This window comes from Uloborus diversus, chromosome 9 (genome assembly GCF_026930045.1).
Source record: "Uloborus diversus isolate 005 chromosome 9, Udiv.v.3.1, whole genome shotgun sequence".
Taxonomy (NCBI): Eukaryota; Metazoa; Arthropoda; class Arachnida; order Araneae; family Uloboridae; genus Uloborus; species Uloborus diversus.
This window is the reverse complement of record NC_072739.1, coordinates 100,166,473-100,179,784: the sequence shown is the minus strand read 5'-3', so window position 1 is coordinate 100,179,784 and position 13,312 is coordinate 100,166,473. Positions and strand designations below refer to the sequence as shown.

The window sequence follows — 13,312 nt, the reverse complement described above, 5'->3', positions numbered from 1 at the left end:
TTAAACTATCATTTACGGAATGTGATGAAAATATTTGCAACTCATTATAAATTGTCGAAAATTTCTTCAAACATATGTTCACATACTTTTACATTCGCAACTCCAATAAATTATAGGAGGCGCTGCAGCCACTGGCTAATGGCGGATGAAAAAGGTAAAACAAACGCACGCCGTAACTTATAACTTCCGTTGACGCTTAGTGAATGACAGTAATTTTTCATCGTGTTTGTGGGAAGCTTTCTTTTCTATTCTTCTGAAATTATATAACACTACAAACTGTCTAAAGCCTGTAATTTACGTTTTACCTTTTTCTTTAGTATTATTAATCACCGCAAGGTAGCGTATTCGAGCTCTGGAGTTGCAAATTGAAAAGGGCACAGAGCAGAAGGAAACACGTTCAGGGATAACGAGAGCCATCCATAGCGGGCCCCCTTTTCAGTTTGGTCACCATGACCTCACCTATGATCACACCTTTTAAATTTTTACACCTTCTAACTGAAAACTTGGATACCGGAAAAATAGTATACCGTATGAGAGTGCAAAGAAACTGGTAGCTTAAATTAAGGGGCCTCAGTGGCCGAGATAAAATGACTGCTTGACATCGGCACACTTGAGGGGACTCCCACCCTCGCTCCGGTTGTACACATTCCCTTCTTTGTGATGTAAATTATTTCATGTGTTATTAATATATGTCTAATAAAAATTATATCATGCGTAAGGGAGGCAAAGCACTCAGATTGTAGTCAGTGGCGGAGCTAGGCGTCGGCGACGTCGGCAACTGCCGACGGCCTCGCGCAGATAGGGCCTCGCAAAATTCTCAGAAGTAAATTCTCGTAAGTTTTAAGATATTTCCATGTTTTTGATTGAAGCTCTTATTAAATACAACAGACGCAAAAGTAAGCAAAATAGTGTGTGCAGGGGAGACTGCACAGAGCCCAGCCTTAGCAAATGTTTGACCCAATTCTGTCGGGGCCTGAGTTAAAAATATTCAATGGCAACAGCTTATTGATCAGCTAACTTTATTCCCCCTCACCCCCTTCTTTTGCTCTTCTTTTCAGTTCTTTTCTTTTTTCTCTTGTTTCCTAAGTTCATCTATAAGTAAGAAAATATTCAAAGTGCTGTTCCTCCCAACTCCCCTCCCCCTCCACACACACACACCGAAAGCATTAGGGAGCAACTGAAATTTTGTTTCCAGATCTTAAATTTCGCGATATTTCCAGCTTAAAGCTCCCCAATACTCAACAATATCAAAATTGCTTAAAAGTGCGTTTTTTTAGCTTGAATTTCAAAAATTACCGAGCATAATATTACAAAAAATGGCCCTACAATCGCATTTTTAGGGCTTGAATTTCAGAAAATATTCGGGCACCGCCTTTCTTTTATATTGTAAGCAATTAGGCTTTTTAAACTACATTAACAAAAAGTTTAAATCAAATGGCTCCTGAATATAAAATATTGCTTAAGTTTTTAGTACCATAATTTTCAAAAATTTTCGAGGGAAGAGCTCCCTTCCTTCCCGTAAAATCTTCAAAGTTTGTCTAAAATTCCATTTTTGAAACTTCAATTTCGAGAATTTGCAGGAGATTGATTTTGACCTTTTTTTTTTTTTTTTTTTAAAGAATCGATCTGGGACAGTCTCTGACCCTAAAGTCATCAATAAATATGGCCTATAATTGCGTTTTTAAGGCTTATATTTCTAGAAATTTCCACCGAGACCCCCTGTACCTTTTTTCCCCTAACATCAGCAAAGAAAGCCTAAAATGGCGTTTTTAAACTATAAATTTCAAAAATTTTCCGAGGGAGAACCTCCGGACCCCCCTTTTTATCAGGTAATTTTTTCCCCCGTCAATGTGCAGCCTCCTCCCTGACCACCAAAAAAACTTCTTTTTGACTGCGCTACTAATCACGAAATGTTTTTGTCCTAACAATTAAGTGAATTGGGAACCCTAAGTGCCAATAGTTAGTACAAAAATTAATTCCATGAATTCAATTATTTGTCTGAGAATATTTTATGATTAAAAGGGCCTCGCAAAACTGCATCGCCGACGTCTACTTTTTCTCTCGCGCCGCCACTGATTGTAGTCCTCATCAAAACAAACCTGTGCAATTAAAGACCAAAAAGAAAGAAAGAAAGTTAATTTAGCACACCAGCGAGAATGTTCCACTTCTTCTTGTTCTTCAATAGTTCAATGTTTCAGAAGTGCTACACTTTTCGGAGGATCATGCCGTAGAGCACAGGCGACACGTACGGGAGAGGGGTGGGGGGGGGAAGCAACTGTCCTTCACTTTTAGGAGTGAAGGGACTTTTCCCGGCTCGTCATTTCAAAGTTTTCCAGCGTGGGGGGGGGGGTGGGGGCAAAGGATATGAATTCAATGCATCTCCTAGAAAAAAATCATCGGCATAAATTTTATTGTGTTTTACAATCGGAGTGGGGGGGTCATTTTAAACCCCCTCCCCCCGTCCCGATTGTCCAAATCAGGGGCCGATTTACACAGTTGGGTGCTCCGGGGCACTGAAAAATATGGTGCCCCCCCCCCCTGCGCAAAAAAACATGAAGGTAATTTTTGGATAATATTTTGATAGAAAGAAAACTTTGAAGTATCGATTTCATACGAAAAACGTTAACAATTTAAGATGTTTTGCAAAGAAATCATCTTTACTAATAATAAAGCAGAAAGTCTCTCTGTCCGGAGGATGTCTGGATGTCTGTAGGATGTCTGTAGGATGTCTGTGACGAGCATAGCGCCTAAACCGTTCGGCCGATTTTCATGAAATTTGGCACAAAGTTAGTATGTAGCATGGGGGTGTGCACCTCGAAGCGATTTTTCGAAAATTCGATGTAGTTCTTTTTTTATTCCAATTTTAAGAAAAAAAACTATCATAAATTACGAAATTATCATAACGTGTAACCGTAACATGGGCACAAGCCAATTGGCGAGATACGAAATTATCATCTTTACTAATAATAAAGCAGAAAGTCTCTCTGTCCGGAGGATGTCTGGATGTCTGTAGGATGTCTGTGACGAGCATAGCGCCTAAACCGTTCGGCCGATTTTCATGAAATTTGGCACAAAGTTAGTATGTAGCATGGGGGTGTGCACCTCGAAGCGATTTTTCGAAAATTCGATGTAGTTCTTTTTTTATTCCAATTTTAAGAAAAAAAAACTATCATAAATTACGAAATTATCATAACGTGGAACCGTAAGATGGGCACAAGCCAATTGGCGAGATACGAAATTATCATCTTTACTAATAATAAAGCAGAAAGTCTCTCTGTCCGGAGGATGTCTGGATGTCTGTAGGATGTCCGTAGGATGTCTGTGACGCGCATAGCGCCTAAACCGTTCGGCCGATTTTCATGAAATTTGGCACGAAGTTAGTATGTAGCATGGGGGTGTGCACCTCGAAGCGATTTTTCGAAAATTCGATGTGGTTCTTTTTTTATTCCAATTTTAAGAAAAAAAACTATCATAAATTACGAAATTATCATAACGTGTAACCGTAACATGGGCACAAGCCAATTGGCGAGATACGAAATTATCATAACGTGTAACCGTAACATGAGTACAGGCCAATTGACGAGAAAATTCACAATACATTATTTGTAAATACAGGCGAACCAAAAGACCTTTTAATTTTTCTATTACGGGCGAAGTCGTGCGGGTACCACTAGTTTAATATAAATCTAAAATAAATTCCTGATTTTCATGTAAGAAATTTTTTTACAGTCGCAGATGGAGAAACTATGATGGTTAAGGCAAATCATAATGTGCTTTCTGCGTTCCTTTGTTTTCTTGTAGTAAATTCATCTATAATAATGTCCTTATAACCAAGTTTTGCGGTCTAACTTCCTTCTATTGATAATAGAACTAATGAAGATAATTTACTATCAGAAATGAGAGTACGCAAAGGGCACTTAGTTCTCTTCAATAGCGAAAATGATCGTTCTCCACTGCAATTGGAGATGGGCAAAGTCTAAAACAATTTCAGGGTTGTATCTACATTGGCAAAAGTATCCATTTACCAAGTTTATGGATTTTTTTTTAAAAAACTTTTCGGTGATTAAACTTTCTTTTCCGATGATTGAACTAATATGAATAAATTCATCAGGTTCCTCCAAATCATAGGAGTAAGATTTTTAAAGATCTTTTGCACTTTCTCGAATATTTTGCTTGTCGCATTCAAACAAGCAAGAAAATTTCTTTAATATGCCACAATAGGCTGATATCTTGAATTTTAGTTTTGTAATCCAATTATCGCAGATTACATAAAAACAGGAAACCTTGAAACTTTGCTTAGAGTCTAATATGACTTCTTCACATTGTCCATCATAAAACTGTTTTGGAGTTTTTTAGTCTTTTTGCTCAAAAAAAAAAAAAAAAAAAAAGACAGAAATTTGGTGCCCTCTTTCCTTCGGTGCCCCGGCCCCGAATGCTCCGCCGTAAATCAGTCCCTGGTCCAATTGACTTCCTCGACTTTGCCCCTCCACTTTTCTAAATCCAAAATAAAAATCCGATCAAAAAAATGATAGTGTTCATTGATTCACACGTTGAAAGAAAGAAGACGAATTATGTGATTAATATTGACTTTATAAGTATCTTATTTATATTTTTATCTTCTTTAATTTCATTAAAATTAAAATGAAGCTTTGAATTGGGAAGGAGGAAGTCTACAACTGTCGCCATCCGTCTTTGATAGTTGAGAAGTGTGTTTAGAGTTTCCTTAGAGAAGATCATTTCATCAATTTTTCTAATTCAACTGCCCATTTGGAAAAGTAGGGAAAAAAAAAGCAAATTTAAGAGGTGCCACCCCTCCCAACGTCCTTTAGTTTTTTTTTTTTTTTTTTTTGATTGAAGGTAACCATGTGTAGTGCGTAAAATAATTCCCAGAAAAGTGTAAACAACAAATTTAATTATTAAAAAAATAAGTTTTATTTTCTTCCCCTGCAAAATCAAATTCTATACGAATATAAATTGTTCTATAAAGATTTCGTTTAGCTGTTTTTATTTTCAGTTATGAAGTAAAAATAAATGTATACATTATTGTGCTTTCTGGTATTTAAATTAAGTATTTGTTAATAGTTTGTTTACTAACTAATGTAAAGTAATTGTTCAATAATTTATTTTTCTGCTCCCGACATTTGATGAAATCAAAAGAAAATGTTTGGCAGTGTGTTGAAATATATGAGAAAGGTGGACCTTCAATCCTGGACCCCCCCCCCCCTCCTCCTTCACTGGGTGCCACCCATCTAACCTTCCTCGCCCCCTTTTTATTGCAGAGCAGGCCGGGATCAACACATTTTGGGACCCCTGCAACAAAATCGGTAGGGCCTCTCCCCAGAGGCCAGCAGTGTATATTTGCAACGCTGGTATGCCTTAGTGCTAATTTTTTTTTTCTTCCCAGGCCCCCTCACACTGTGGATACGCAGATCCAGGCCTGGCGCAGAGTGCCATTGTTTGAAGTATTTTTCTATTTTTTTGAAGGATTTTTCCGCATGGGTAGCTTTTGTGTGTTGGGGGGGGGGGGGGGAATCGACGTCAGTTACAAAACTTTCTTAATTTAAATTCAGGGCCTATATATTAGTTTAATATTTGAGAAGGGTTGCGTTTTTCGGAAGAGGGAATTCTAATATATTTCGATTCGTACTTTTATGCAAGTTTTCCACATCGATTTGTTTGTCGCATAGGTGGCTCGTACAGAAGGGTAACTTCCCCCTAACTTCCAAAAGTCAAGAAGCCTTGTCCCCTCGCATCAACATTTGGTTGAAAACCCATTTTTTGCGGATAAATTTATTTCCCGAAAATAAAACGAAAAATTACAAATAAATGAACTTGTCTGTTGTTATTTCTTTAGAATAAAACTTTTAATTGGAAGGTCAGAAATTTGTTCGCCACAACCAAGACTTTCAATTTAATACGCATATTATGTGCGAAAACTTCACTGTAGTTAAATAGTAAACCAAACGTATTGAACAATCTTTTTTTTTCTTTTTTTTTTAGCCATGATTTAATATGAGATAGTAAGAGGCAATGGGATGCAAGCGAACTATTTAAAGTTATGAGTAAATAAAGTCTAAAATTCAAATCCTAGGTAGGCTTTCATGATTTTTTTTAATTATGCATATTAACTTGGGCTATTAGCAGTGATGTTCCCATCAATTTTTTTGAGGGTATATTCCCAGTAATTCATTAAACACAATATGTGTATGCGATCATATACATGATATGTCATATGAAAATTTTTGAATCTTGAGGGTATATGCTATATGTCTAAAAAATGTTTGAGAGTATACGGCATATGTGGAGTCTACACTATGGGAACACACCTGGCTACTAGTACTATTTCCTGCCCCAAGACAAGATGAGAGGTTCTCTTATCATTTGTACTGATTATCTCTAAATTTTTAATTTTGTTACTTACATCACTTAGCTTCTCACTGCCTCATATGAAATGCAATCCTGTTAACAAAGTTCAACTGTAACTTTTCTCTGCAGTTGAGGAATTTCAGGTTTTAAGCAAAACATGGAGCGGTAAAGCAACCCTGCATTATATATAATTGTTCTCTAATACTATCCAGCAAATCCATCGATCCCATAAGTTAAACATCAAGCTACAAAGTATAGACTTAAAAAGTAGACACATTTTGGAAAAATCGAATATAAAATGTTAATAAAATATAGAGACGAAAATCCAGTATTTTTATTGCAACTTTTCAAGAATTTTTATAACTTGAGTATAATATAATCTGAAACTTTACAAAAACTCAATATTTCAGGATACTATTTTTCAACAACAGTCTCTGACTTATATGAACTGTTTCTTGCACTTATTCTTGAATCTTTGATTTGAAAGAAGAGTTTAACAGAAAAATAAAATGTTTTTTCAAAATCCAATGAAATAAAATATGTGCACAATGAAAAACATAAATTAAAAAATAAGTGAAAAATAATAACATACATCAAATATATAATTTTAAAAAATGTAAAACAAAAGTAAAATAACTGCATTACATAACTTCCTTGTTTTTACTATGTTCAGGGAAAATATCAATTAAAATATTTTTTAAAGCATTTTTTTCACAATTCAACTAAAAAATGGAACATCACTAAAAAAACTGTTTGACATGAGCATATAAGGGAAGGTAACAGAGATATTTGAATTAGGAATTGAAATTCTAGACAAAAATAGAACTGGAGTGTATAAAACTACAAAGAAAACATAATGCTGCAAGCTCGTGTCCAGATTTTGATAAAGGGAGGGGTTTTAATCTTACCTATGTGTGTGGGGGGGGGGGATTCAACCCTCTCACTTCCTTTAGTTTTACGACAAATTGTCGATCCCAGTATGGCGTTTATGCACCTGTAAGTATTGCTGTCCCCCCTTCCCCTAAAAGGATAACTCTTAACCAAAATATTCCTTCATTTTACAGGTTCACTTTAATCAAACCTTGTTTATTTCTTTTGAATTAAACCTGTTTACTATGTGGTTTATATTGCAACAAGAATTAAAAACTCTCCACAATTTTTTTATAATGTAGAATGTATATCAGATTTTATGTTCTGAAATAATGCTTAATACGTTCTTACTTGTAAACTAAACAAGAATGAGCTTTTTGTAGATGGAAATTACATTACTAAACACAATTGCCAATACATTTTCATAGCTGCAACATATGCCAAATTCATCATTACCTCCTTACAATAAGCAGTATAAATGCTTTGTATTGGTAGATCATTAAGTGGTCCTACCACCACAGTTTTTCCAAAATATTATTTTAGTCGGTAAAGCTTTAACAATTGTAAATTATACAACATTTGAATGGAATGTAAAACTTTTCAAGTTAAAAAAGAAGAAAGAAATGCAAGCGTTTAGGGTTTAGATCCAACTGAGTTGAATTAGAGCAAAAAATTACAGAATTACTGATATGAGTTAAATTACAGAAAAACTTCAGAGAGAAAGGAGAAAAAAAGCTCTAAATGCAGACTTTCACATTAAAGTTAATTTAAGTCAATAATTTTCTTTGTTTGACACATATTTGTTTCCCCAATGGGAGGGGTTTAACCCCTAAAACCCTCCCCTTGGACACGGCTCTGTAATGCTCAACATTTATTCTAAACAAACTACTTAACCTACAGTTAATAATTCGTAACAGTTAAATAATTCGTTAACATAAGGCACAAAGTTATATAAAATCCCTTTCTAAATAGCTTTTTACAACTATGAAGCCTTATCTTCAAAATTCAAGTTTCACATACAAAACATCAGCTTTAAAAAATAAAAAATAATAATGAAAAATAATAAGCCAAACTATGTGAAAGAGTCGATAGGAAATTCAGTATCTTTTGGAGGATATTTGAAAATGAATTCTTAATATAAAAATTATGAAGGATATAAATTCAATTTGTTCAATCCTCGGAGAAAAAAATACATTTAAGGCAGTGAAAAGCAAAAGAATATGCTAAAATCAATATTTTAGAGAGCCTGTACAAATGATAGGTGAACCTGACCTCTTGTTTGGGGCAAGAAATAGTTCTCGTTGCCATGGTAGGTGAGGCTAAACAGCATGATTAAGAAAAACTTTTTAATGAAAGCCCACCCAGGATCACAACTTTAAATGCATATCATTCAAATCTTGAAAATATCCAAGTACATCCCTTTGCTTCTCACTGCCTCATTTTATCAAGGGATTACTGTGCTTTTTTAAACAAATACGGAAAAGATTTAATTTTAAAAAGCATAGTACACAATAAATGGTAAATTGTAATAACATGAATCATATAAACACGCACACAAAAAAAAGTATTGCTTAAAAGACACAAAACTTGGTAGAAACTTGCAATAATTATAAAAACTTAAACACAATTTAATAATTATCAAAAAATATACATCTGAAACAAAAAGGGGCGGGGGGGGGGGGGGGGGGTTAACATATAGAAGAGTGTAATTCTAAAGAAAACCAACATCCAAAATGAAAGTTAAATGTTCAATTAGCAGGAACTAAAAAAAATAAACAAGCTCGATTGAATTGAACTGCTTTAAAAGCAGCACCAGACAAAAAGGAACAAAACTTATTGAAGTCTTGAAAGCATCAAACATTTCTTCTTTCTTGAAGGCTGAATAGGAACTCCAGCAATACCTTTCTTGTTTATAGTGTCTTTGGCTCTTTTAATACGACGGCTAATAGAAAATTCATACTTTCTGCGTTGAAACTTTTCTTTAAGATTTACTTCATACATGAAACCAGCAATCATAACATCACACCTTGAAATACACAAAATACAAACATCATTCATAAAAATTTCATTATATGGAACATATAATCAGAAAACATAGCAATAATCTCAATAAATTTTGCATTACATTTTGAAAAAAAATTTTAAGTAAAGACAAAGAAAGGCTTTTGTAGATAGATATTTCAAAAGGAATTAAGAAAATTTGAATGGATTTTTGAAAATCTAAACTAATGAGTGGAAAGAAAATTAACTAGAATTTGTGGCGTATATTCCTATTACACAAGACAGGAGTGTCACATATAGACCAGCTTTGAACGGTCATTTTCCCTCAAAATCCGCAACTCTGCCAGTAAGATAAATAAATACCTTTGTGCTGAATAGTAAAGTCAGACCAAACAATGTAAGTAGAAGCACAAATTTGTAAATTACAGCAGACACGTGTTTCGGCGTTACAGGGAACGCCTTTTTCAATGCAAAAAATAATGAGCTTATGGATGAAAAGACATCCGACAAAAGCCAAGAGCAGATAAGCATGCAGCTTAAAAGATAAAAACAGCGGATTAGCCAAACACCAATGACAAAGTTATAAACCGATCAGGAACCAATAGGAATGCAAGCAAAGGCCAGGAGCTTTCTCTTAGGTACGAACCCAGAAAGAAAGAATTCAATTGGACAAGGATTAAGCCGAAGCTTAAACAAAAAGAAAAGAAATTGTCAGTAACCGTGAACCGCAAGAAAGGAAAAGCAGAATGGAAAACCATGAAATAAAATAAACAGAAACAAAAAATTCGAAAAAAAGGAAAAGTAAAGATAAATAGAAAAAAAATTGGGGGGGGGGGGGTGTCAATCAAGACAAAAAGGTAAAAATAAACAAAGGAAGATAGATAAAAATGAGTGGGAAAAAAAGGGGGATGGGGAAAGGACAGTATTAAAGATATGGAAGCCAAATGTTAGAAAAATATGGAACTGCACTAAGATCGTTAACTAAGTTAGAACTGTTCCTCAAAATATGAAAGGATTCCCAAAAGTCAAGATCTGATGAATTGGGGCATTTTTGGATAATCTGATAAGAGTTAAAATCAAAAGAGTGATTCGAATCCCAACAATGTTGAGCAATACTAGACTTATTTAATTGTTGTATTTTCACATAATTTTGATGCTCTTTCAAGCGAATTTTTAAAGCACGCCGAGTCTGTCCAATATAGGCAAGTTTACAACTACAATTAATTCTATAAATACCACAACAATTAAGAGGGTGAATAGGATCTTTAAGAGAAGAGAATGAAAGTTTATTAATAGGAGAGAACACCACCTGGAATTGGAAACGTTTTAGAATCTTAGCAACCTGATAGCTTACAGATGGAAAGAATGGCAAAACAACCAAATTCTTTCTGATGAAGGTTCGGTTAAGAACATTAGTTTGAGATTTATTTGAAAGTTTTTTATAAATGGAATCAATCAAAGTTGGCGGATAGTCTCTATCAATTGCCACAGCTTTAAGATAATTAAGTTCCACTTTAAGAAGTTCCGACGAAGAACAAATATTAATTGCGGGATTTCTGCTTTCAATTCTTTTGTTTATCGCGCAATTAATATTTGTTCTTCGTCGGAACCTCCTGGCCTTTGCTTGCATTCCTATTGGTTCCTGATCGGTTTATAACTTTGTCATTGGTGTTTGGCTAATCCGCTGTTTTTATCTTTTAAGCTGCATGCTTATCTGCTCTTGGCTTTTGTCGGATGTCTTTTCATCCATAAGCTCATTATTTTTTGCATTGAAAAAGGCGTTCCCTGTAACGCCGAAACACGTGTCTGCTGTAATTTACAAATTTGTGCTTTTACTTACGTTGTTTGGTCTGACTTAACTCTGCCAGTGCTTGCAAAGTTGGAGTCGGACTGATTTTGGGGTAAAGGAGTCTGAGTTGAAGGTTCTAAAATTTCCAGAGTTTTGACCTTATTGCTCTGTAGGGAGCAACCTGTACGGACCACCATTAAAATTGACTGGTGCACAATAGGGTGGTCACAAAAAATCGATTTTCGAATTTCTTCCACAGCACCCCCCAAAAATGTGGCAATGGACTAGAAAACATGATTTGCAAAGTTTCAGCTCAATCTGATAGTATAAGCCGCAAAGCGGCTTAAGTTACTAAAAACAGTGATTTTTAAGCAAAAAATCTAGAAAAACTTTTCATCCTAGAAACTTCATTCTAGTCCCATTTTATAGGAAACTAGCTGCGTCATCCGGCTTTGCACGGTCCACCTCGAAAATAAAAGTTATGTCAAGTGACACAAGTTCAACACTCAGGCTTGAACCAAAAAAAAAAATTAATTTGAATTTATTCATCTTGAATTCAAATTATTTATTTCGCAATCATGAGTGTGTGTGTGTGCATGTAGGCGTGTGTTTATGTGTGTGTGTGGTGGGGTATGTGTGTTTGTGTGTAGAGGGAATGTGTATGTGTGTGTGTAGCAGGGGTGATTGTGACTCCATGAAAAAATACCTGAACTTTTTTTCCAAGAAGAAGAAGTATTTTGATGGGCATATATATTCACATTACGTACATGTACACATTATATTACGTTTTTTGTAACTTATATACATAATTATTCGATGGGGCTAACACTTGAAGTTTTAATTGGACTTAATACATCCATATGCATGAAGGGAATTAAATTCTTTTAATTTTTCTCATTTCTTAAAATTTTTCAAAGAATTTTATTTTTCTCTACTGTATCTGAATTCTTAACCATTAATTACATCCATTTACTAAAAGTGCATAAAGATTTCAGAATTAAATAAAGTTTGGGGCAAAAGGGGGCAGCATGTATTATGATCACTGTGCAAGTGACATCACACAATTCAGTCTGAGCGGACTTCAGTGAGCCTTCTAAGTTCAAGAGTCTCTTATGCTAACTTTTAGCCCTTAGTTTATTACATTAACAAATTCTGCAATTCTAATAATAAATTTTGCATTTGATAAGTGACAAAATGTTTTATTTCGTGAATTTTCAAAATTACACTTCTTTTATTTATGCAAAAAAGCTAAATGAATTTAAATCCAAATTGCAAATCCAACTTAAGGAAATAAAAACGACTAAAATTTTAAATGAATAATCAAAATATTAAACAATAACACTGGTTAAACTAAGTACTATGTGTTTATTTGCTTGCTATCCAATTTTGAAATGAAAATAAATTATTCGTTTTGAGATAGAAAGATCAAAATTTTGAAAGATTACTTTACAATATACAAAAAGAGAACTGGAAACAAATTGCTAACACTACTTTTTTTACACCTTTCATCCTTCTATTTTTTAAAAAAAGCACTAAGTTTTGTTTGTTTATTTCTCGCTTTGAAGATATCTGAAGGAGGAGAACGCTTTTGCCCTGTTGCAGAGGTTGAATTATTTGATGCACTTGCTACACAAGAAAGCTCCGAACTCTGTGAAGCCGGCACTGAGGAAGAGGCATCTGAAGTAGATATATTTTTTTAGTGCTTTCCAAAATACTAAATGCAGTAATAGCAGAAGAGGAAGTTGAAGCAGATATGATTGTGTTCTTGTCTATCAGAGAATCTTGATATATAGACCAACTATTTACTAAGTTGTCTCGCAACTTTTTGTTCAGAAACTCCTTTGTTGGGTTTTTAGAGCCAAAAGCTGCACAAGAAGTTTTTTCAATAGAAAGTAAATAGTATTTAATAGTTTGGATGGAATCTAAACTATCACAGTTCAGGGATGTGCGGGATTTGGTGATTATATCGTTCATGAAATTGAAAGTGCCCTCAACAGTCGGTCCATGAAAACATGTTAACACTGCCTTAACTAATTTAGACAGAACCGGATATTTTTTTATCCCGAATTCTTCCATATTGAATACAGTGATCCAGAATTTAAGGATTTCCCTGTCTTCAGAAGATTCTGTTGATAAATGAGCATCCACTTGGTAATTTCTGATTTCTTGATTTAATTCATCAAGTTCATTGCCATTGACAACATTTGGCAAATTGTCAGCCAGTTTCAACAGTGCCTGAAATGTTGTTGTTTCTCCCCGCAAAGCTGGATTCAAGCCTGTAAATTT

At 34.5% G+C, this 13,312-nt stretch overlaps 1 protein-coding gene across 4 annotated transcripts in view; it reads right to left on the bottom strand.

Annotated features, from left to right (window-relative positions):
• Positions 1-6,684: 6,684 nt before the first annotated feature.
• LOC129230602 (uncharacterized) overlaps positions 6,685-13,312 on the bottom strand; it is a 43,485-nt gene continuing 36,857 nt past the window's right edge. For 3 of the 4 annotated variants that reach the window (XM_054865010.1, XM_054865012.1, XM_054865013.1), the window contains one exon: positions 8,924-9,262. In XM_054865010.1, coding sequence (XP_054720985.1) covers positions 9,070-9,262 — 193 coding nt within the window. In that variant the 3' untranslated portion in view covers positions 8,924-9,069. Of the gene's footprint in view, positions 9,263-13,312 lie in introns of all 4 variants that reach the window. The other variant, XM_054865011.1, reaches the window with a different exon arrangement.